Source organism: Megalobrama amblycephala, linkage group LG2 (assembly GCF_018812025.1).
Source record: "Megalobrama amblycephala isolate DHTTF-2021 linkage group LG2, ASM1881202v1, whole genome shotgun sequence".
Classification (NCBI taxonomy): Eukaryota; Metazoa; Chordata; class Actinopteri; order Cypriniformes; family Xenocyprididae; genus Megalobrama; species Megalobrama amblycephala.
The window spans coordinates 42,524,483-42,549,734 of NC_063045.1; the positions used below are offsets into that span (position 1 = coordinate 42,524,483).

General features: G+C 36.5%; 1 protein-coding gene across 2 annotated transcripts; it reads right to left on the bottom strand.

Annotated features, from left to right (window-relative positions):
* Window positions 1–2,551: 2,551 nt before the first annotated feature.
* LOC125259129 (docking protein 2) lies at window positions 2,552–24,961 on the bottom strand. 2 transcript variants are annotated; one of them, XM_048176531.1, is made up of 5 exons: window positions 24,712–24,961; window positions 20,944–21,240; window positions 20,717–20,819; window positions 7,822–7,994; window positions 2,552–6,065 (listed from the first exon to the last, which is right to left on the bottom strand). In XM_048176531.1, the coding sequence occupies exons 1-5, from the start codon at window positions 24,769–24,771 to the stop codon at window positions 5,163–5,165; spliced, it is 1,536 nt and encodes a 511-aa protein (XP_048032488.1). In that variant the 5' UTR covers window positions 24,772–24,961; the 3' UTR covers window positions 2,552–5,162. The 2 variants fall into 2 exon arrangements, with proteins under 2 accessions (XP_048032488.1, XP_048032497.1); XM_048176540.1 differs by lacking the exon at window positions 24,712–24,961 and adding an exon at window positions 23,722–24,194.
* Window positions 24,962–25,252: the final 291 nt, after the last annotated feature.

The window sequence follows — 25,252 nt, forward strand, 5'->3', positions numbered from 1 at the left end:
ACTCGCGCTCAATCTTCTATTTCGCTCGCGCGAACACTTTTGATTTTTGTCAGTCGTGGGGCGGGACTTTACTTATTTCAGTGTAACCTCAAATGTCATTGGTCAATTCAGTTTTTCCAGAAGTCTGTTTTGATTGGACGCCTGTTGTAAAATGATTAGACATGGCTTGGACCAGATGAAAAAAATACTATAGTAATTTATAGTAAATACTATAGTGTTTTTGAACCATAGTATAGTATAGTACTTTTATTTGCTGTGGTAATTCTATAGTTGTTGAGGGTAATATAAACAAATTACCCAAATACTATAGTTTTCTACAACTATAGGGTATATTACTACAATATACACTAGAGTTTACTGTAGTAAAAACTAAAGTAGCCTATACAGTATTTATTACAGTTTATCAGTTCATCATAGTTAATACACTGTATACTGAAGCATTCATTAACAAAGTGTTGTAAATAGTATAATGTATACAGTATACTACACTTTACTATAGTATGGTCCAAAACACTATAGTATTTACTATTACTATGCAAGTGAGTTAAACTTTTATTGACTGATTGATTGCATTATTATTATTATATGTCCTTATTAGATAGATACTATATTAACTTGATTTATTATTTTTATGGAGCTGTAGCTGCTGGGGAAAAATGAGAACACATAGTAGTTCCCCGCTACATTATATACTTCCACTAAACAGTATCTGTTTACCCATGATAGTATACAAAAAAAAAAAAAAAAAAAACGAAATATGTCTTAGATATAAAGATTTCTAAATTGGGTTTCGGGGGGTATGATCATTCATACTGTGTACTGTATCTTAACTTTAACTGCAACCTTTCAACAGAGTGAAATGCTGAAACCATTTTATACTGTATTTAATGGAAAATATATTAACCTGATAATATATTAAACTGACAAAGAATGATAACAAAAGTCTTACACAACAACTCTTGCTGATATGAACAAGTGATGTATCTTTCATCCAAAGCCACATGAAGCAATTCTGGATTTAGAATCATAGTTACAACTATTTAATTGACACTTTTGACATTTCTGTAGTTCTCAGAACTGATATAATTTTGGCTGGGTAAACAGATACTGTTTAGTGGAAGTATAGTGGTAATGTAGCGGTGAACTACAGCAAATATAAAATGTGTTCTCTTATTTCCCCAGCAGCTACAGCTCCATAAAAATAATAATAAATCAAGTTAATGTATATGGTAGGCCATATTATAATAATAATGCAATCAATCAGTTAATAAATAAAGTTTAACTCACTTGCATCTGGTCCATTGATGAAGCCATGTCTAATCGTTTTACAACAGACGTCCAATCAAAACAGACTTCTGGAAAAACTGAATTGACCAATGACATTTGAGCTTACACTGAAATAAGTAAAGTCCCGCCCCACGACTGACAAAAATCAAAAGTGTTCGCGCGAGCGAAATAGAAGATTGAGCGCGAGTGTGGGGAATGATGACGCGCGTGCTGCGAGTCTTGTCCGAGCACGCGAGGGCTTGATCTGCGCGCAGAGGAGATGTCATGCGCGCGCGCGGGTTTAAAATGAGTTCGCGGGCTCCGTTTCCTCGCGTGCAGATTTGTTATCCTCTCGCGGAAGTGATTTACTGCGCGCGCAAGCATCAATTGTGCGCTCCGTCATTAATGGCATTAAAATGCCGCCATACTCTGGCCCGTGAAAGCACTCCTCCTTGAAGATAATTCGTTGCATTTTCCTTTGGGCTGTTCTTCCAGTCTGCTCTCATTTTGTGGTGTTGCCATTTGTCTAATTAAGGCACAGGAATTATAGTTTTGGTCTAAGTACACAAAACAAAAGCATTCTGGCTTTTCAGTTATGGGGATTTCACAAGTGCAGACTTACCACACAGTATCTTTTCGCAGTTATGCAACTGTATTTTCACCTGACCCAACCTTGTCAAGGGAAAATAGAATATCAGACTTCAAGAAGACTAGTTTTCATTGCAACGTCTCCGAATGCAAAATCACATCAGAGCAACAGATCTCATTGGCTTCTCTGGAGACTCATATCAAATTGATCATTTCATATTTTACATCTGCAAAATAGTATTCGGTATTCAGCAGGACTCTCACAAAAATCACATGCACTCATTCTATGTTGGGAGAGAGAGACTGCCCCCTAGTGCCAGTCCATCAAAGTAGACATTAAAAGGAGGGTAAAAATTGCTCATTAAAAAGCAGAAATGTTAAGCCAATCTATATGTGTGTTGCATATTAGTGTATATTACATATGCGAGTATTGTTTTGCTCAGTGCTGCTAAAGACTCTGTCTTGTCAGACTAATGTGAAAATGCAAAATCTTTTTGTTCACGTTCATGGATGGATAGATAGATAGATAGATAGATAGATAGATAGATAGATAGATAGATAGATAGATAGATAGATAGATAGATAGATAGATAGATAGATAGATAGATAGATAGATTAACATAAATGGCAAAAAGTGGTGTGTAATGACATGAGCTCTAATTTTAATTCCAGTATGTTATTAATGGAAGATTACTAGTTTTACTTTTTACAAATGCTTTTATTAACCACCCAATGATTAAATGAACACACACTTTTTTAGTAGAGAATGAAATTAATTAAATTAAGACTCCCCAAACTGCACACTACACGTCGATCGGTTACAGCAGGCGTCCATCTCAGCAGAGACAGTGACAGACAGCACGAGATGAATGAGGCGCTGTGACATCTTCATACTCAGGCAGGTCGGGATCCCAATCAGTTTCAAGCCGCAGGTCCCTTCGCACAGTTAATTAAATCAGTCTGCAAGAGACAGAACTCCTCCAATCCAGACCGCAGCCAATGCATGTACCACCAACTGTAATTATTACTGTTCCATTACAGTCAAGCAGATTTCATGAACATTTCACCAGCTAGCAATCAAAGATTTCCTGGAAGAGGGTATTAAGTGGAAAAACATGATACATGAAGTGGCAAGAGAGGTTTTGTTGTTTTTCACCAAGTAAAGAGCATGGCAAATTCACTAAACCAAGGGTTTTCAACTACAGACCCAATAAGGACCTCCATCCAGACTCTTAGCCAAAGACACAGTGTAAAAAAAGATATATTTTCTCAGTAAAACTTTATAATTTTCATTAAGAATGTAAACTAACTTTGCTACATTGTACAATGCCTAAAAATCACTAGTTTTAAAGTTAGAAATTAGTTATTAGTTAGAAATAGTAATGAAGAAACTATATTGTGTATATATACATATAAATACATATGTCCCTATGTGATATCCAAGTGAAACATCTTCTTGAATGAGAAAAAAATGTAAGGCAGGACTTGATTTTGTCCTCGGGAATTGACTGGATCGTACCAATTTGGACGTTGCTAACTAAATGGAGGCAGGTCTGAATGCCAGTTTGCAGTCAGTTGTGGAGGATATTAGTCCCCTCCGTCAAGACGTGCGTCATAAAGAAAGTTCGAGGGGGAGGGGAGGTTAACGTTTTTGATTAAAGATTACGAATGCACGTGAATTTTGAAAAAAAAAAAATAATAATAATGCGCACGGATAAATCAATCACATTAAAGTATATTGATATAAATAATATTATCCCATCCTTGGGAAACTACATTCAGCACACAAAGAAGTTCTGCACATGCAGTGGTTTAAACAATGCAGTATTCATTTGGTACACATGCATACCGAACCAAAAGACCCGTAGAGAACATTTTCTGTATGAATACGTGTACCATTACACCTCTAATATACACTATATGGACAAAAGTATTGGGACACCTGACCATTATACCAACATGGACTGACAATGTAATGACATTGCATTCTAAATACATACAGTATGGAATTGATCCCCCTTTGCAGCTATAACAGCTTTCACTCTTCTGTGAAGGCTTTCCACAAGTTTTTGGAGTGTTTCTGTGGGAATTTTTTAGAGCATTTGTGAGGTCAGGCACTGATGTGGGTCGAGAAGGCCTGGCTTGCAATCTCTGTTCCAGCTCATCCCAAAGGTGTTCTATGGGGTTGAGGTCAGGGCTCTGTGCGGGTCAAATCTTCAACACCAAACTCATCCAGCCGTTTCTTTATGGACCTTGCTTTGTGCACAGTCATGCTGGAATAGAGCCTTCCCCAAACTGTTCCCACAAAGTTAGAAGCATAGCATTGTCCAAAATGTGTGCTGATGCATTAAGATTTCTCTTCACTAGAAATAAGGGACCTAGCCCAAACCCTGAAAAACAGCCCCATACCAGTATGCCTCCTCCACCACAGTTGGGACACTGCCAGAGTCCAGTGGCAGCGTGCTTTACACCACGCCATCTGACACTTGCCATTGTACCAGGTGATGTGAAGCTTGCATGCAGCTGCTCAGCCGTGGAAACCCATTCCATAAAGCTCACAGTTATTGTGCTGATATTAACTCTTTCCCCTCCAGCATTTTTTTTTTTTTTTTTTAAAGTTGCCAGTCACCGCCTGCATTTTTGATCATTTTCACAAAACATGTAATGTGAGACATGGCCCTCAGAATATTTTGTTGTATGAATATCTTAACATGTTATCAGAAGAAGTTTCAGAAGATGCGTAACAGTGCCCCCTACCATATAATAGTGAAAACATAGATTGCCGGAAAATTCCGTCAATGGCGAGGCAGCATTGTCTCATAAATGACAGAAAATTCCATCAATGCTGGGGAAAGAGTTAATGCCAGTGGCAGTTTGGAACTCTTCAGCTATGGAATCAGCGAAACGTTGGTGACTTTTATGCACCTCAGCACTCGGTGAATCCGTTCTGTGAATTTATGTGGTCTCCGCTCCGTTAGTTGCTGCTGTTCCTAAATGCTTCCACTTTTCAATAATATTGACCGCGGAATATCTAGCAGAGATAAAATTCCATGAACTGACTTATTGCATAGGTTGCATCCTACCACATTACCATGTGAGCTCTAATTCAGAACGATCCATTTTTTTCCACAAATATTTGTAAATGCAGACTGCATGGCTAGGTGCTTGATTTTATACACCTGTGGCATTGGGTCTGATTGAAACACCTGAATTCGATAATTAAGAAAAACCTTTGTCCATATAGTATATATTCAACAGCCACAATTCCTATTAATTACCTCCCTTGGTTTTTACTGAGAAATGCCATGTTACATTTGCCTCCCCTTCAAACTCAAATTGTCATAAGTTGAATACATTTCATCTGGACTTTGCATGGGGTTGGAGGGGGCAGCCATGGCGTGTGGGCTGTAGAAGAAGTCATGCTCGGCTAGGTGGTCTGCCCCATCATGAGCTCTTTGATTAGCCTCGATGACCTCCTCTGGTTCACCATACTCAGGACTGACAACCCACTCAGCTCTGGCTTGGACTTCCTGTGGATCTGCATAAATTGGTTCTGCACTGATGTTCTGTAATGCGTCATTAATTGCTAATTGCTGGATGGAATCACCCAACAAGTCAGTCAAATCTTCTGCGGTCATCGTCTCCTCAAGTGCATCCTCTTCCCGGGAAATTGCGAAATCAGACAACTGCGAAATGTCAGCGTTGGTCTCGAAAGAGTCTCGGAGAAATGAAGACTGCTGGAGAGCTTTTTTTAGGTTTTGCCAGTGCATTTTAGGGTCTGTAGGGGAAGTGGCTTTTGGCTGAGCTTTTGACACTGTAGCGTAGACTGCTTCCTTATTCTCAAAGTCGGCATCAATGCTCATCACTTGACTTTCGCTTTGTGGCTCTATTGCATTCAAAGAAAAGCTCCTCCAAGCAGGGTTGAGCATTTTTGATGGTTTCTGAAGTGCTCTCTGTATCTTGGCCTCAGGTAAAAAGTCAGACGCTTGACTCACTATGGCATCGTCGTACGTTTCATCCGTGGCCACGGTTTCTTGAACTCTACTTTGTTCTGCATGGTCAAGGCTGTTCGACTTTGCTGCAGAGGGTCTGGGTAGATTCTGGATGGCTGCACTGACAACATTGAACAGTCTTTCACCCTGATGGGTTGCAAACTCGAAATTCCCCTCGCCAGACTCACATCTACGACCAGCCTCAAAGGAAAAAGACAGCTGAGGGAAAGAAAAGAGAAGGGAAAGTTATGACATCTGCTTTCAGACCAGAGATGTTTATCTATAATCGCTCAGGCGTTAATAAAGAAAGGCTGTTTATTTCCCATGAGAAAAGGCATGCAAATTAAATTCAATATGTTTAAATGAGGAAATTGTTATAAAAAAAAATCTCACACCTGCACAATGACAACACTAACGCTCTTTTGAAATTAAAAAGTGAAGAAAAATGGCATTTAAATCAAAGGATCAATGACAAGATAAAGGAAAGGAAACATTACAATTTGTATTCATGTTGGTTTCATAGTTTAAAAAAAAAAATGTTTAAACCATTTTCAAGAAACTGTAATTTAATTAAAAATATCATGTGGTATAACCAAGTAAAATCTTTTTCCTTTTACCTTGAATATGTGTGCACAAAAGTGTGTAGATATTTTAAATATCACAAATTTATTTATATATCATTACACTGGTGATATGACATGGTGCCATTTCCTGTTTTAAGGTTTTTTTCTGCATGTTGACTGCACCACTTGTGAAACAGTTTTGTTAAAATATTACATATATACATATAAAACAGTAATATTGTGAAATATTATTATAATTTAAAATAACTGTTTTCTACTTTCTACTAATTTATTCCTGTGATGACAACGTTGAATTTTCAGTAGCCATCACTTCAGTGTCACATGATCCTTCAGAAATCATTTGGATTTGCTGCTCAATAAATATTTCTATTATTATTGATGTTAAAAACAGTTGTGCTGATATTTCTGTGAGAACTGTTATACTTTTTTAAGGATTCTTCGATGAATAGAAAGTTTGAAAGGACAGCACTTATTTGTAATGGAAATCTTGTGTAATACTGTATGCATATCTTTACTGGCGTTAGTTTCATTATGTTTTGGTTCTGTTTTCCCTGTTCTGTTTTGCCTGTGTTCCCTAGTTAGTTTCCTTATTTGTTAATTAGTTCTAAACACCTGTTTCTGTTCATGTTGATTACTCTCCTCATGTATTTAAGCCCTATGTTTCCTTAGTGTCTTTGTCAGGTATTGTCTATGTTAAAAGTGATTGTGTTTACGTTTACTCCTACGGTCTACTGAGTTTTTCTTTGCAGATTTAATAAAGACTATTTTTGTTTTTTTACTCCTTTCATTGTGCGCATTACTACTACAACCATATTTGAGAACTGTCACTTTTGACAGCTTAGCCTAAGCCAGTATTAAGCCTTATTTCAATTAGAGTATTTAAGTAGCTTAAGTAGCAATTTAATTTGATCAATTGAATGTATATTTTGGGACCATATATGGTCCCAAAATGGAGTTTGCTCAGTGAGCTGCTACTAGATAAGTGTGTGATCCAAGTTGTCTTAAACATGAGACGTGCTTTATATCAAGTGCTTTAAACCTACATGACTTGCCAGTTGTTTAATGTATTTAAGAAGCATTTTCCTCAGCACGCAACTGACATCTTACAGTTGTATACTTGTAAATGTTACAAATTCATTCAAGTATTTACATTTTCACATACAGGATTATCCTGTTTGTTTGTTTTTTTCCCCTGCGGTACCGAAAACATATCAAGCCGTGACTTCAAAACCAAGGTATATGTTCCGAATCATATTTTTTTGTGTACGTTACACCCCTTAATATTTAAATAGTTGTTTTATAATAGTAATATAGTTGTTTTTTTCCCCATAAATTAATAGATAGCACAGCACTATGTCATTGACCACAACTTTAAAGTAACCCCAGCTTACCGTGTCTTGTCCAAACTTCCTTACGTAACAGTATGGCCATTTGAAAAGCTCTTTCTTAGTTTTAATGTCCTTCAGGATTAAGCGGTCTGGCAGGGGAGTAAGGATATAGTCCCCATACAGATTGCACCGAATGGCAGCCTCTGTGCTCACTGCTATAACCAGAAAATCTCGAACTGCAAGACAAAAGAAACTTGTAAATGTTAGCACAAAATGAAATCAGAAAAAAAAACGTAAATATCTTGTCTTGTGCAGTGTGAACAGCCCCTAAAAACACCATGAAATGAGGAACAGTACAAAATATTAGTCGTTGTTCACCCTTCCAAAGCTCTCAATTCTCACCTAAACTTGTTTTCATTTAATATATATATATATATATATGTTTAGATGCAGTTTGACGTCATTTATGCCAAACAGCCAAAAAGCCTTTGATTTTTGCGTCATGTCGTTAATTGTGACAAATGCACGACATATGTCCTACTTGTACTACTTTTATGATACTTTTGTGTTGATTTTATTATAATTCAGTGATGATTTATGTTATTTTTGAATCTTACAGTATAAATCACCAACTAATTTATTGCATGAAAAAAGAGCTTTGTGAGCATTCTGCTAAAATTCTCCTTTTGTGTTCAACAGAAGAAAGAAAGTCATAAGAGTTTGGAACATCATAAAGGGTAAGTAAATTACTTTAGATGTTCAATTAAATATTTGCATTCATGTCCACAGTTTCACCTTTGAACTTTTCGTATGGGTGCAAGGACAATATAGCTGAATTACAAGTCAGTGAAACGTAGACTTGCACCCGAAGTCAGCAGGGAACACAACCTATTGCTTTTCCTCTGGAGATAGCTTTGAAATTCAAAATTGGATGTCCACAGGAGCAGGAAGAAGTCAGCCCCGTCTAAGTTCAGCCTTTGTTCCTTCAGTTGATGTTCACAGCTGTCATTTTCTGAGCCTCTTCCTCCTCGCTCTACATCTTCCAGGATGAAACAAGCTCTCAGACTGTTGGCTTGTTGCCCTGTGAGGCCTCACCCATGACCGTGAATGTCAAATTTACTTGTTTTTCCTGCTCGCTCTCATTTGCAGTGCTGCTGAGGGAGACTGTTACATGCAGCCGTGCACAGTTCTCATGCTATCTGGAGATACAGGTGACACACGCATCAAGCACGACTCTGTTGGATGACTCACCGAACACATGCTGTAGTGTCAGATTTTAAGCTTCAGATTTAACTGGACAATGAAATAGAATCATTTTATTTTGTCCTTTGCATGTCTTCTTCATTAGATTGATTAGTAACACTAAAGGCGGGTGCACACTGTGCGATTTTGGCCACGGTTTGGTCGTCTGAGACAAATTTTGAGAATCCTAAAAGATTCCTAAAATCTGTAGTCTTTGATCGCTAGTTTGACGTTCACCGACAGCTGATTAATGACTGGTGCGATCAAATTTTACCTCCGACGAAATTCTGGCAGTGTCAGAAGATTTGGCACACAGTCCTGCAGTGTGACTTCTCCTACAACAAACGTCAAAATGTCTAATTGATGACCATTTCAGTCCCGTGTGTAATGCAGCTCACTGTCACCGAATGTGTGTGGGTTGATGATGTAAAACTCCAGACAAGTTTTCAAGCACGCGTCCGTTTTTAACGCGTCTTGACTGTCGTACAGTCTGACATATAGGACAGCTGAGATCACAGTGTGACATGAGGATCATGTTCGTACAGTCTGACAACAAACAATCATAAAGCACTATTATAAATCGCACAGTGTGCACCCAGCTTAACACAGTAAAAAGTGTAGATACAACAGCAGATGTTATTCACTAATAATTGTGCATAAGTACTCTTATCTGTGCAAACAATGTACTTCCGCTGGATTAACAATCATTCAGGTGTATGCATATATTTTGTTTTTACTCCTGTTGTAATGTTATTGAATCACATGTATGATTTGAGTTACTTAAAACTAAACATCATAAATTTAGAAGAAAAAAAAAAGCAGGAACTTATTGCCAAACCACAATAACGTCAAAAATACATACACATGCATGTGGTGCGTTCGAGTAATGTTGGAAAGATTGTATTTATGAGTTGAACACTTTTTTTACAGTCTATGGTTGAACACACATGAACACCACCACAAGGTTGAGTTTCCGAGTTGGGGGCGTGTCAGTGGATGCATCTGTAGTTGTTGAAATGTATGAAATTATTTGTTTGTTTGTTTTTTTTTAATTTACAGTAAAACTAGCTAAGCTGCATTTGCAAAATACAATAGAATAGCAATTCGGTTTACAAATCCAGCTAACAAAAATATGTTCTAAGAACATGTACCCATTAAGTTATTACAACGTTTTCTGAATGTTCTCTGAATGTTCAAAACTTTTTTTTATTTTTCTTGGTTATACGAATGTTAAGGGAACATTCGATTTTATAATTTTGCAAACATTATGGGAACGTTACTTTTGAATGTCCTCTGATCATTCTGAAACAAGTAACTTCTTTAATAAAACGTTAGACGAACTGAAACAAAAAAGTTCCAGAACAATGTATAAATAACGTTTTGTGCTAACGTTTTGAGAACATTATTAAAGACCTGATAACTTTGAACAAAAATTCTATTAATGTTACTGGAAGAATGTTTGTTCATAACATTGAGAGAGCCTTGGCATAACGTTAGCCAAAGTTCTGAGAACGTTCCCTATTAGCTGGGCAGCGTCTTAAACCTGTTCTCATGAGAAAACGTCTTGGTTACGTATGTAACCCTCGTTCCCTGAAGGAGGGAACGGAGACGTACGTCAGAAGTGAACCGATGAATTGGGATATCGGCAATTCGTCGGTTCACTTCTGATGTACGTCGAACGTGACCGACTGAAAGGGAACAGCGATTTTGTATGAATTTATATGGAAATGTACTTTTTACGTATTGCATGTAATGTAAGTATTATTTTTTTTTAAAGTTTGAAAATTCACCCCCTAAACATGACAGTCAGTGTGGCATAAGCAAATACATACCAAAACATAAAAATGTATACAAATTATCTGTATTTTTTTTTTTTTTTTTTTTTTTTTTTTGTAGAAAAGGTACTTTGCCATATTTGAACCAAACCAAACCAAAAGTGATCTGAACCAACCAAAGTGATCTGAACGCACCTGATTGTAAATACCAACTCGTAAATACAAACTTTTCATGAAGACTTGCATGCACCAATTATAGAAAACGAAATCCGACCATTGGCTCTGTTTGAAAACCTAGTGAGCTGACTACATAGACAACATTTAAAGACATCTCAGCTGCATTCCTGACACACACGCACACACACAAAAAAAAAATATAAAACACCTAATTTTGGCCAAATTCAGCATTGCATATATCCTTTGTAGAGAAGGCAATCCCATAATGCCTTTTTTTACTGACAAAATCCATCCAAAATGGAGGACAAACTGAGATAAATGTTGATTATCAATATACTTAATTCAGTAAAATAGTTAAGTCTAATTAAAACTAACTATTTTGCTCAACATTTGCAACTTGCTAACCAATTAAAATCAATTGTGAACTAATTTGGGTGATAAGCACAATTTGTATAATGTGACATTTAGAATCTGTCACTTTTGAGGTTCCATTACATTTAAGTGTCTATGTAGGCAGCAACGCAGCACACTAGATTCTGAAATAGAGCTATTGTCTCTTTATTGTACGCCACCATCATTCACTTCAACGCCCTTGATTTTAATAGAGCTGTTGTCAAAGAGTTTTGTTTATGTGTCTAAGTTGTCAATTTTTTTTTTTTTTTTTTTTTTTTGGGAGGGGGGATCATGCAAACATTTAGTTTTTATCATGTTTTCCTGATTTGATTTGTGCTTTGGTGCAAAGCAGGACTTGACAATTACTTTTATGTGTTCATTTATGGTAAATTGACTCCCGGTGCCCATCTTGATTTCAAGGGTGTCTGATGAGATCTGCCAAGTGTTAATCAGCCTCTGATTGTTGGGTCACTGATTAAAAAGAGTCTTAATGACCCCAGTTCATCAGCATATTACGGAGATCAGAAGAGACAATACATTAATTAGTCATAAATTTTGTTATGGTAGCATAATTGTGCATATGTATATATTTATTTTTACATGCCTTAAGTGTCATGTGTTTGCTAATTTCAAACATCACAAACAATGCATGATCAAAAACATTTTTGCCACTAATTGGTTGGTAGTCTGTTCGTGTTCTACGCTTTAAACCCACAGTGGTATCAAAGCACAGTCAAACCACAGCAGCACAGACGGTATTATTAGAGACCACCACAATGTCATTGTGAAGTTCACCTCAATCTGACTGCAGCAGCGGATTCAGTAGATGAGTCGGGGGCTTCTCGGGAAGGAAAGACACGATAAATGCGATCTGCGAACTGCTTATATTATCTTGATTCAAAAAAGCAATAGATCAGTGAAAAACATACCACTTCCTTCCTATCTGGCCCATGGGTGTTGCATCTGTCAGCTAAACATATACAAAAGGAAGTACAATACTAGGTTTGCTGACCCAAAACACACTGCTTGTCTTTAGAAATCTATCTGCTATCTATCTTAATTATGTCAGATAACACTTAAGTAAAACATGGTCAGGTCAAAATGTCTGAATAATTTTTGGTCCCAAATTTTTATCAGTTTTACTGATAGTACACTGTATGAAGAATTTTACTTTATTTTGCTATCCTCACTTACATAAATGATCTATAGTGTCCTGCACCCACTAAAAATATATCAAAAATTATATCTAGTGTCTGAATCATTTTTGGTTTGACTATGTGTGTGTATATATATATATATATATAGTAACAGAATAAAAGTATTAAAATATGAATTTATTTTTATTTTGAACAGTAGTTTGAACAGTGTAGATAGATAGATAGATAGATAGATAGATATTTTTATAGTATATTTATATATATAAATTAATAATATGTTGCTTTGCTCATGCGACTTCAAAACCAGTGACATAAACACTTGGAAACATTCAAAGACTGGTCAAACAAATAATAATAAAACAGTGATGTCTTTTAATGTAAACACGAAGATGGATGCCTGTCTGTTTGCTTCTCTGATTATGTGAATGTCACTCCCTCATGGAGCTATTGAACATGTTTAGTTTCCACCTGCTCCCAGGTTGTTATTTTTTTTCTGTGATGTCGAACTTCTATACAAAACATCATGCACCACCCACAATCTACTGACTTGAAACAGTTCTGCTCATCCAATCAGGGGGTGGTTGCAATCCAATTATTCTTAAACTGCAGCGAATTTGACCTCTAGCATCTTTAAACTTACCATCACTTTGAGTTTCAGAGACTGGCAGCTAGATGGTGAAGCATTTCAGGTCAACTAGATTGAGATCTTTTCCATACAAAGATGTCTTAATTTGTACAGTTTATATGAATAATAGCCATTTTGTAAAATGTACATCGGAGAAAATGAAATATAAGAGACATTAAGAGACAGTTAAGAGAAGGATGATGAACATAATCACTTCATGTTCTGCCAAGTCTAGCAATTTGCTCATAATTAAAAGCTATTTGCTCAGTCCTCAACCAAGGACACTGGAAATTGAGACTATGGGCCCTATTTTAACGATCTAAATGCAAAGTGTAAAGCGCACGGAGCAGGTGCACTCAGGGCGTGTCCAAATCCACTTTTGCTATTTTAACGACGGAAAAACGGTCCGTGCGCCGGGGCGCATTTTTGAAATGGGTTGTCCCTATTCTCTTAATGAGTAATGGGCGTAACGTTCAATAAACCAATCAGAGAGTCATCTCCCATTCCCTTTAAGAGCGAGATGCGCTCGCGCCATGGCGGATTGCTATTTACATGGCGTACACGCGATGAGTCAGTTAATATATATGTGTGTGTATTGGCACGATTGTTCAATTAATTAGCCAATTTCGTTCATCATTATAAGTAGTAATAGGCTGAATTGAAAATAGGTAGCCTAATTCTAATACACGCAATGACTATTCACCATTACATTTTTATATTTATGTACACAATAATATTCTTTTACACTGTAATCCTTTTGTTTTTAATATTTGGCATGTTTGTGTGATGGGCATCCCTGTGTGTAATAAGCAAAGTCAACGCGCACTGTGGACGCGCCCAGAGGCGCAGTTTCTACCAACACGCTCTAACAAAAAAATATTGCGCCATTGACTTTAGACTTCAGACCAGGTTTGAGTTGGTCTATGGCGCAGTCTATTTTCAGCTCCTTAAAATAGCAATGCGCCGGTGTTACAATATATTCGGTTCCTGAAATATTCTGTTCCACTGGGTGGCGCTTACGCGAATATTCATGATATTCTCATTTTGTGGGCGTGTCCTTGAGAGAACGCGCAAGCGAATGGAACTGAAAATATTAGTACACACTCCTCAAATCGCATCGGTTTAATGGATTATTTCGAAAAGGTAATAAAATATTCCTTTGGAATATACCTTTGGAACTTTGTTTTGATGACAGTCTTCATGCCAGCAGCTAATTACTTAAATAATGTTATTTTTGTTCAAAATATTATAATTATGATAGGAAATTATAGTTTAGTTTTATTATATTTAAAGTTTGACAAGGCAGGATATTGCAGCACAAAACCCTGAAATGTGTCAAACATAACACATAGGCTACTCAAACAACCTTATGTAGGCCTACCTGATTTAAAACTATTTAAAAAGCAGTCAAATAAAATAATTCTGATAATAATAATATCATTTATTTCTGTGAGGTAATACAGCACAAATAAGCAGAAAAAAATAAGCAGCTACTTTACAAGATGACGTTATACTTGTTATTATCACCAACGTCATATGGTTTTGTTTTGCTTTTGTGATGTTTCCACATTATACTCATCATCTTGTAAAGTCACTGTCTGTTTCAGATTGGATGTGAGAGCTGAAGTCTTGGATATTTCTGGCAGTGTGTGATCCAGACATAATGAAGGCTGTTCCCGAGTGCCAAGGCCCTGTTTTAATATTTACCTCAGAATCTTTAGCATTTCTTCTTTTCACATATTGTTTTAAATGTCTTTTCAATTTGAGTTACATTCATAGAGTATTTACTTCTGTACTTATAACATTTAATGTAATTAGTATTTATATGATTTGTTTAAAAAAAAAAAAACACCAAAAAAGAAAAGTCAATTTTCATTTTAAAGATTATTTTGTGCATTCCAAATAAGCTTTACAGATCTTTAGAAAGGGCTTTAACAATGTTTGTCATGTTTTTTTCAATTACTGCACATGCACCTACAGTATAGGTCATCAGTTACAACTTAGGACACTAAAGAGACCTTTTTACTGACTCTGAAAAACACCAGAATAAAGATGACCAGGGTCCCTGATCACCTGTGAATGTGCCTTAGTCCTGCTGCAGGAGATAAGAGGACTGCAGATGTGAACAGAGCAATAAACTGCAAGGTCAGTGTAAGATGCCTGAGACAGTGCTAAAGGGAGACAGAAAGACAGCTGATTATCCTTTCAGTGCCAAACCACATGTAACCATAAGTCCCCCCAGACATGTTTGAGAATGTGAAATGCCTTGATGGAAGAGTGGAGTAACATCTCACAGCAAGAGCTGCAAATCTGGTGCTGAGGATGAGATGCACTAAAGCAGCTGGTGCCACTTCAGACTATCAAATACTCTGTCCATCAAATGTCTGTGAAATTTGTTCAGTTTATGTCTCAGTTGTTGAATATTTTTGTTTGTACAAATATATTTTTTTAAGAAATTTGCTGGGGAAAAAAAGAAATTTGCTTGTGAATAACTCAAAATGTTTGAAAATTTTTGTTGTTGCTTTGCAACAAAAATATGTGACAAATAACATCGTGTGCATTTACTTGTTTGACTTTAATGAAAATTTGTCATGATATCCAGTAAAATATGAGAAAACATGAAATATTTGTAGTTTAGAGTTGATAAGGGTAGCCTTACTGTGGTGATAAACACTGAAAATATCAAAATAATCAAGAAATTAAGGATGACAGAATATTCACACCAGTCTATAGCTTAATTTATTAGGACACAGATACATTTGTAGAGGTTTATTTCAAGTTGTCAACACTATGCAGTAGTTAGTCACAGAATGACAACGAAGGAAGCAAACTAATCAAACTATTCAAAAACTTTTTAAAGCCTGACAAATAAAAACACTAAACAGAAAACACATCAGTGTAAAACAAGGTTATTCGCTCATGTTTGCTCTGCTGTATCCTTCTGTTTATCAGAATGCCTGCACTCAATCAGGCAAAATAGCTCAGACGATTTATCATATTATACAAACTATGTATTACTTTGAACATGTGAACTGTTGCTTAACATTGAATATTTTATTACCTTTTCGAAATAATCCATTAAACCGATGCGATTTGAGAAGCGTCTACTAATATTTTCAGTTCCATTTGCTTTCACGTACTCTCAAGGACACGCCCACAAAATGAGGATATCATGAATATTCGCGTAAGCGCCACCCAGTGGAACAGAATATTTCAGGAACCGAATATATAAAGGTGCGTTCACGCGGCCTCGTAATTCCTGTAGTTACGAGATTCTTGCTTGTAAAAAGCGTTCACGTCCTCGTAGAGCTCGTAATTACAGCTTGTAAGCTGGGAGTTTTCTGAAAGCTCCCTGATGTACCACGTGGCTGCTGTACCACCTGACGCTGTAGATTCATTTAGGCGTTGATAGTGGTGCCATGGAAACGCTTAATTCCCAGTTCAAGGACCAAAAGGACGTGAACAGCTCCGAATATAACGTCACGTGTTGTTATCTCAAGATTCCGGTAAATACTATGTGACGTGAACGCAGCATTATTGTATTTTTGTATTGTAACACCGGCAATGCGCCTGAACACACCTCTTTTTTAAACCAGCACGCCCATGGGCGCACTAACTGGCGCAAATGCATTTACTAATTTAAGGACGTGGCGCTGAACGGGAAAACGCGAACGGCGCCGGACGCAAACTAGCAAACACACTTGCGCTGCGCCTTGCGTCGCATTGCGCCGGGTGTATTATAGGGCCCTATATGTTCAAAATAGCGTACTAGTATAATACTCTTATTATTTCTGGCAAACACAGTGTAAAGTATGTAAATAATACATGAATAAATATTTAATATGATATACAGGCCTAAATGTGTAGTATGCAACTGAGGATATATATATATATATATATATATATATATATATATATATATATATATATATATACATATTTTTCCCTCTTCTTATTTGTCAAGGGAGAAGTCAATACTTAAAGAACCATTTTGTATAATGGCATGGCGTACAGGAAAATGAAGAAGTGATGTGTCACTCCCCCCCTCCCCCCTTAGATGAAAATAGAAACATCTTGAAGTTCATGAAGTACAGTCAAACAAGTTTCATCCACCTCTCTTCCCCATTTCCTCGCTCTCTCTCCTCTCCTTTATGTCATTCTGTCTACATGTGCTGCTCTAGAAACTTTCGCAACGAAACCTAGACAGAGCCCTCATGACAGTCTGAGATCTTTTACTTGAAGTGATAAAACGGAAGATAGAGCTATTTTGCACCAACTGCTCTTCTGACCCAAAAATAAGTCAGAAATTATGTCAGGTAGTGACATTCAATGCCCATTTGAACAACATAATTTAAAGCTAATGGTTTTATTTGTAACACACACACAATGCCAGTGCAAAAGTCACAGGTTGTCCAGTGCTAGCACTTGTTAGTGGTTTAGACCACTAGAATTGCTAGGTTGTTGTTGATGTTTTGCTAGCTACTTGTTCACCAATCCAGATGACCCTCTTTCAAAGTAACTCTATGGTATTTTGGGGCTGTTTTACTGTCCACCAGGGGAAAATCACAACTCTAGTTGCTTTTCATTTATTTCTGGGATAAGTTATACACCAAAATCTTAGTAATAATGCTAGTGATGCTTGCCTTAGTGAGCGCCACAAAAGAAGTGCCCTGTTGTCAATGATACTCAGGGACCAATAGAAATCTTGAACAAGATGAAAAGGAAGAAGCAGGAAGTCAATAAGAAGTAGCCTTGGGTGAATTTGAGGACAGCTTGCATCCCTCTGCTTCATTTCATTTGTCGTCTCCTCTGAATGAGCGCAGTCTATACATACACCTGAAAACAGTGTCCCCTCTTTCCTGTCCTTTAATGGAATCAAGGTTGGCCACCTGTGGCCCAAATGGGCAATTTGACTCAGGCCTGAGGTTTCGCTTGAAAAAGAGGCTGTTCGTCCTTGCAATAGGACAAACTAAAATAGATTCTCTCTCTCTTCTCTGTTGCTCCAACATCACTAATATTACGTGTTAGGGTGAGCTGCAGTATCTAGCTCTATGAAATAGCTAATAGACTCATTATTGCGTAATAAAACAATTAATATTGTTTGTTTTAAGAAAAAAACTGGGGCGGGGGGGGGGCAATAGATGTACTTTCATAATTCTCAATACATAAAACATCCCAAAAAAAAAATTATAATTTATGCTTTTTCGAATATTATATTCATGTAGTGTGTAATACAGCGGTTTGTGAATGTAGTGTGGGCACCCACTTGCAGAAACATAAATCGGCGCCAATGATTCATATCAATGTGTATCAAGTGCTGAGAAAGATTCCGGAACTGAAATTCATATATGGTAATGGGCATTTTGTGCTGTGTTCATGGCATGCCATGTCATAATTACCGTAATTTTGAGATGAAAACACATGCCGCTTTATTCGGACCTGTTCACGTTCTCTCACTTATAAATATACCTTTCCATGGCAACACTATCAACGCCTAAATGAATCTGCAGCAGTCAGGTTGTACAAGTCAGAGCTTTCAGAAAATGCCCATTTACAAGCTGTAATTACGAGTTCTATAAGGACGTGAACACATTTTACAAGTTGGAATCTTGTAATTACGACATTGCCTGAGCACACCTTAGGTTCTGACACACATTGTACGTGGTAGACCAATCACAACAGACAGGTCCAGGTCCATCAGACCAATCAGAGTAAAGTAGGCTCTTAGATAAGAGAGGTTCAGAGAGAATGAATCCTTTATCGAACCGTTTCAGACACTGTGAGAAAAGCGATAATGCTGCAGAGCATTTTAATGAAAGTGTTTTTGTATGCATGTAAACCTGTTGTAGGGGACCTCCAAAACAATGATGAATCACCCTCACCCATCATTTCATAAATAAATAAGTAAATATTCCAAGTTCCAAGTAAAAAAAAAAACTTTTAAACATATATGTTATTTCTTAATGCATGAAAGGGTTAAACTGAGCAAGTTTACCCTTGGGTTTGCACTATCTTAGGGTCATTATTTTCTCAACATTGCAACATTTCATATCTAATCAGCAGTGTTGGGGGTAACGCATTATAAATAACTTGAGTTACATAATCAGATTGCTTTTTTCAAGTAACTAGTAAAGTAACGCATTACTTTTTCAATTTACAACAAAATATCTAAGTTACTTTTTCAAATAAATATCGCAAGTTACTTTTTCACATTTATTGACTAGCAGCTCTCCTGTCTCCATGTTGAGAGAAATTAAGAGCAGAGGGGTTTTGTGCGCTGTGTGAACATGATGGTTATTTTAGTTCTAGACTAAATGTGAACATGCATTTACTCATCTCACTTGCATGAAAACATTCAGTAATCCTCAAAATGAATAAATACAGTGAAATGCAAACTCAGTTTTTTTAACGCAAACCTGTAATAATTAAATATTTTAAATTAAACAAATATACTTTATGTATTTAATCTCACTTTATTAACCAATGTCTTTGCAGCTGTCCTTCAATGATCTGATTTAACCATAATGATTAGCAAAAATGACTTTAGATTAGATTTAGAAATAAGAGTGTTGAACTTCCTTCTCCTGTATCCTATTCTTCTTTAATTCTGAATGGCAGCACAGCTGTTTTGTTTGAGCTGTGTTCTCTACTGTACAGGTGTGAATATGCATTTCCTTCAGCCTGAGGTTTATTTATTTCACTTTTGGTGTGAAAGGGCTGTAACATTTGCCAAAAGTAGAACTTGTTTTGTAGTTATTAAAAAACAAACAAACAAGCCCAGTGCAGGTGAGAAAAAGTAACGCAAAATTAATGTAATGCATTGCTTTTCATAAAAAGTAATGTGATCAGTTACTTCTTAGGGAGTAACGCAATATTGTAATGCATTACTTTGAAAAGTAACTTTCCCCAACACTGCTAATCAGCTTTTGACAAACACATTAAAAAAATACATATTTACATTAAAAAAAAAATAATAATTTGTCAGCTGAACCTTTTTGACCTAATATATTTACTTGAAGTAAGCCCTAAAATGTAATTATAGTAAGTAATAATAAAATGAAGTTCACGATTCTCTGGTGTTGGTTAATGATCACATGACATGCAGGTAAACAATGTTGTTTTTTATCTATTTTATTAAATGTTTTATTTTGATTGTTTTTATTTAAAAATTTATTTTAATTTTTATGATTTAACTACTTAATAGCTTTTCATTAAACTCACAACCCTAGTCTGGGAAACCCTGAAATAATGTAATAAAAAAAAGCACTTCATGTTGTTATTAACAAAGAATGGAATACATTTTCTTTCTCTCAATATAGATTGTCAAATCAATGAATGATAAACAAGTTAGGTCAAAAGTCATCTAAAAAGTAATCAAAAAGTAGTCAAAATGACCTAAAATGAGTAATCTAGATTACGTTACTAACTACAATTTTTGTCATGTAATTTGTAATCAGTAACCGACTACAATTTGTAAGTTATCTACCTAGCACTGGTTAAAGGTGTTAGATGAATTGTAAAGAAGAGGGTGATTTTATAGTCATTTATTACTTCTATGTCGGTTGTTAATGAGACATGAACTGGCTTACCGCTCTCTGCCGTGTCATAGATTGAGTTTTCCTGCATTTCTCTGTGTAGAGGTTCAGAATAGCAGCAACTCTCTCTCTGTAATCTTTGTTCAGCCTCGATGTTCTAAAAAGCATTAAGAGGATTTAAAGTGTGACATCTGTATCTGAAAGTGTCCATTATGTGTTACGAGCAATTAGAAAAACGCTCATCATCATTATGTGCTGTGATTTGATGCCATTCAACCTACAGGGAACGCCTGCTCGCACAGACTCCTGATCCAGCCCTTCACCTCTGAATGGATGGCAGCAAACACGTATAGTTTGTCTGAGGTCTCGAGAAGAAAGGCGGCGCAGTCTTTGGGGCAGTCAGCCATCTCGTTCTCTGATATGCGGATGCATTCTCGCAGCCGGATCACCTGTTTGTAGTCGGGTTTGCGTTTGTTGGAGCCCTGTTTGATGGAGGAGTGTTTGTGCTCGTACACCTCCAACCGTGCGATGCTGCGTCTGCCCTCGGCAGCCACCACACACCACACCTTCTTCCAACGCTGAAGAGGACACACACACATTATAGTCTGTTATTTGCTCGGTTAGTGCTATTTGAATACATGTAGCCTACATATACACTAAAGCAGTGCTTCTCATCTGGTTTGGCCATGGTCATTAAGCCATGACCCAATTTTTTGAAATTTGAACCAAGCAAATTTATTTATCAAAACTGGTTCACTCACACACACACAAACACTTTACTTAATATAAACATAAATTGTAAGAATATCACTATCACTTATGGATAAACAATATATGGGTAAGGCTATTTAATAGCAGTCCCACTCCCAAACTATTTTAGTAAGTTGGTATGAGCCACATCATCAAAAACATAGAAAATAGCACATAATGAAAATAAAGTGGTATTTTGGGTTAAGGTTACAGAAACTACAGTTACCATGGTAAATCCAATAATTTACTGGGACTTTTTGGCAGGGCCATAACCAGCATAGGCATTGAGGGCACAAGTCCCCCAGAATAATTGATATTTCTTAATGCTGCTCTCCATTACGCACCGCTCTCTTTGTTGTTAGGATAGCAGACAGTTTAAAATGTTACATTTTTAGGCTGGTCTGCCGCGGTTACTATTCACTGAAAAGAAGAGTGTGAATTTCAGATTTCAACACAACACTTTTAGTTTTTGCAGTGAAAGAGTGCATGTGTTAAGTAGGTAAACATTTAACATTTGATGACTGTTTTACAATACGACACACAGTAACATACAGTGATGCAAACTACTTAGCTTTTTTATGGAAGTTCTCCATTTTGAATTGAAAATGTGCTATGATTTAAATGATGTCATTCATAACCAAATGTGACAAGACAAGATACCTTCATTTTTATTTTATTTTTTTATTTTATTTATTTATTTATTTTACATTTTTTGACATATTACACATACAAAAATATTTTATTTTAAATAAAATATTATTGGCAAAGAGTTTAAATGGACTAGGCTACTTCACAACTAGTTAGACCTAGAACTTCTTTTAACTTTATTATTTCTTCTTTACAGCAAATTAATTTCTTTATAATTAATTTCCGCGTTTGCGAACGCAACTGAAGAGCGCGAGCTATGAGCACATCTGACAGTTACGGTGGCCCAGTAGTGCACAACACAACGAAATTAAAAAAGCAAACATAAGTTCACAACACAACGAAATCGAGACACAACACAACAGAATGGAGCCACAACACAACGGAATAAAGCCACAACACAACGAAATCGAGCCACAACACAACGGAATAAAGCCACAACACAACGGAATCAAGCCACAACACAACGGAAATGCTCCCGACCACTAGGGGGCTCTCAGAGCTCGGTAAAGTTAGTTTTCCTTGCCACTGTTCTATAGAGTCGGCAGTAATATCAATACCACGATTAGTTTAAACAGTATGTAACCACTGCATATCGACATGAAATATTAATTCAATATCACCTACGTGCAAAATAGCTTCATATTTAGGCCTATACTTGTGAATGATTTGACGCGCTACCACGGCGCATGATGAAGGGAACGTCTGCCAATCCCACTAAGTGGTTAAAACGTATAATTTGTATTCATTAAAATTACTTTTAACATTTAAAAACAGACATATTCAAATTCCAAAGCTTGTCAGTATTACCAACAGGAACTAACAACCTTTGGAATTTGAACATGTCTGTTTTTAAATGTTAAAAGTAATTTTAATGAATACAAATTATACGTTTTAACCACTTGGTGGAACTGGCAGACGTTCCCTTCATCATGATTCGTGGTATCGCGTCAAATCATTCACAAGTATAAATATGAAGCTATTGTGAACGTAGTTGATTTTTAATTAATATACCATGTCGATATACAATGCTTACATACTTAAAACTAATCATGGTATTGATATCTTTGTAAAACTGTCGACTTTATAGAACAGTGGCAAGGAATAGTAATATTACCTAGCTCTGAGAGCCCCCAAGTGGTCGGGAGCATTTCCGTTGTGTTGTGGCTTGATTCCGTTGTGTTGTGGTTTAATTCCGTTGTGTTGTGGCTTTATTTCGTTGTGTTGTGGCTTGATTCCGTTGTGTTGTGGCTTGATTCCGTTGTGTTGTGGCTTATTCCGTTGTGTTGTGGTTTAATTCCGTTGTGTTGTGGCTTGATTCCGTTGTGTTGTGGCTTGATTCCGTTGTGTTGTGGCTTATTCCGTTGTGTTGTGGTTTAATTCCGTTGTGTTGTGGTTTAATTCCGTTGTGTTGTGGTTTAATTCCGTTGTGTTGTGGCTTATTCCGTTGTGTTGTGGCTTTATTTCGTTGTGTTGTGGCTTGTTTCCGTTGTGTTGTGAACTTATGTTTGCTTTTTTAATTTCGTTGTGTTGTGCACTACTGGGCCACCGTAGACAGTACTGTAAAGTTTCTTTATCTGAGGTGAGAGTCTTTTTATTTAGAAACAAGTTACGAAAATAATGTTAGAATAATGACACTAACATATAGACTGGCAACATCTCACCTGACATAAGATACAGAATCATGCAACGCGTTTTTCTCAGGTGCAGTTTACTTAAACTGCGTCTGACAGAAGAGTCAAAAACTGATACGCACGTCTTTCAGAATAAAAGTCTCGCATCAGAAAAAAAAAACTTTTAGAACAGTTCTAAACGTTTTCTGTTGTGGTTGTTGTTTCTTTCACTACACACTCCGCAACCCAGTCAAAACGGTCTTGCGACCCACTTTTGGGTCGCGACGCACCAGTTAAAAAACACTGCACTAAGGTCATAAATGTTGTTGCATTACATAGCAAATATGTCATTATTTTAAAGAAATAAGGCACAAAACACTTTCAAGCAAAACATTTCTGTAAAGGTTTAAAATTATAAAGATGTAAAGTGTTTGACTTATTTTGATATTAGGATGAACTACAGTTTATAAAATATTTTAATAATCTCTCTCTTTTAGTTAGTTATGATGAGCTACAGTTGTTGTACAGGCACTAAAAGCACTTAGCCTGCATAATGTAATTCACATTCATATTTGTCATTAATATACACTCTCTTTTAATACCTTTCAAAAGTTTGGGGTCAGTAAAAAATGTTTTTGAAAGAAGTATCTTCGGTGACCAAAGCTGCATATATTTGATCAAAAATACAGTAAAACAGTAAAATTGTGAATATTATTACAATTTACAATAACTGTGTTCTATTTTAATAAATACTATTTATTCATGTGAAGGTAAATCTGAATTTTTAGTATCATTACTCCAGTCTTCAGTGATCCTTCAAAAATCATTCTAATATAGTTAATGATTTGCTGCTCAAGAAACATTTATTATTATTATCAATGTTGAAAACAATTGTGCTCTTAATATATTTATATATTGGTTAATGGGGTCAGTTTTGTGTGATTGTACTCTATGCCAGTATCAGTGGACGCAGGTCTTTGTAGCGTTTAAAGTTTAATTTACCTTGTTTTACAGCTCTGAAAAGGACACTGAGAGTCTCACCTTGCCGAAGCGTTGCTGATGAAAATAAAGCGTCCCTTTTCTCCTGATGTCCTCCTCCATGGTTCTTCAGCTGGGCTTTATCTGTTTTTTTTTCTCTCCTCCCTCTCGCTTTCTTTAGGTTCCCTTGATTCCCCTTTGCTTTTACACTGTTTGAATGACTATGAGATGCATTGCTGAGAATTGCGGACTGACCTTAGGTACATTGTCAGTCTCACTTCCTGTCTATGCAAGTCTAAATCAGTCACTTGGAGAAGTCAGATGAGTGGGCGTGTGTCTGTATGGCTGTGGTGGGGTTGGTTTCCTACTCATATGATTCTTCCTGTTTGACACTATTTAGAGCTGAATACTGTTTATCTTCTGTAAAAAGAGTGAAAACATTGCTGCCACATCAGAATCAATCACAGGATCATGGGAATGATTTACTTTTCCTCACATCTTACAACAGTACTATAACAGTAAATGCTACATGCAAAGTTCTGCATTATTACAATGTCAGTCCAAATAGATTAACATGATCTTCCATTTTTTTATATACATATAT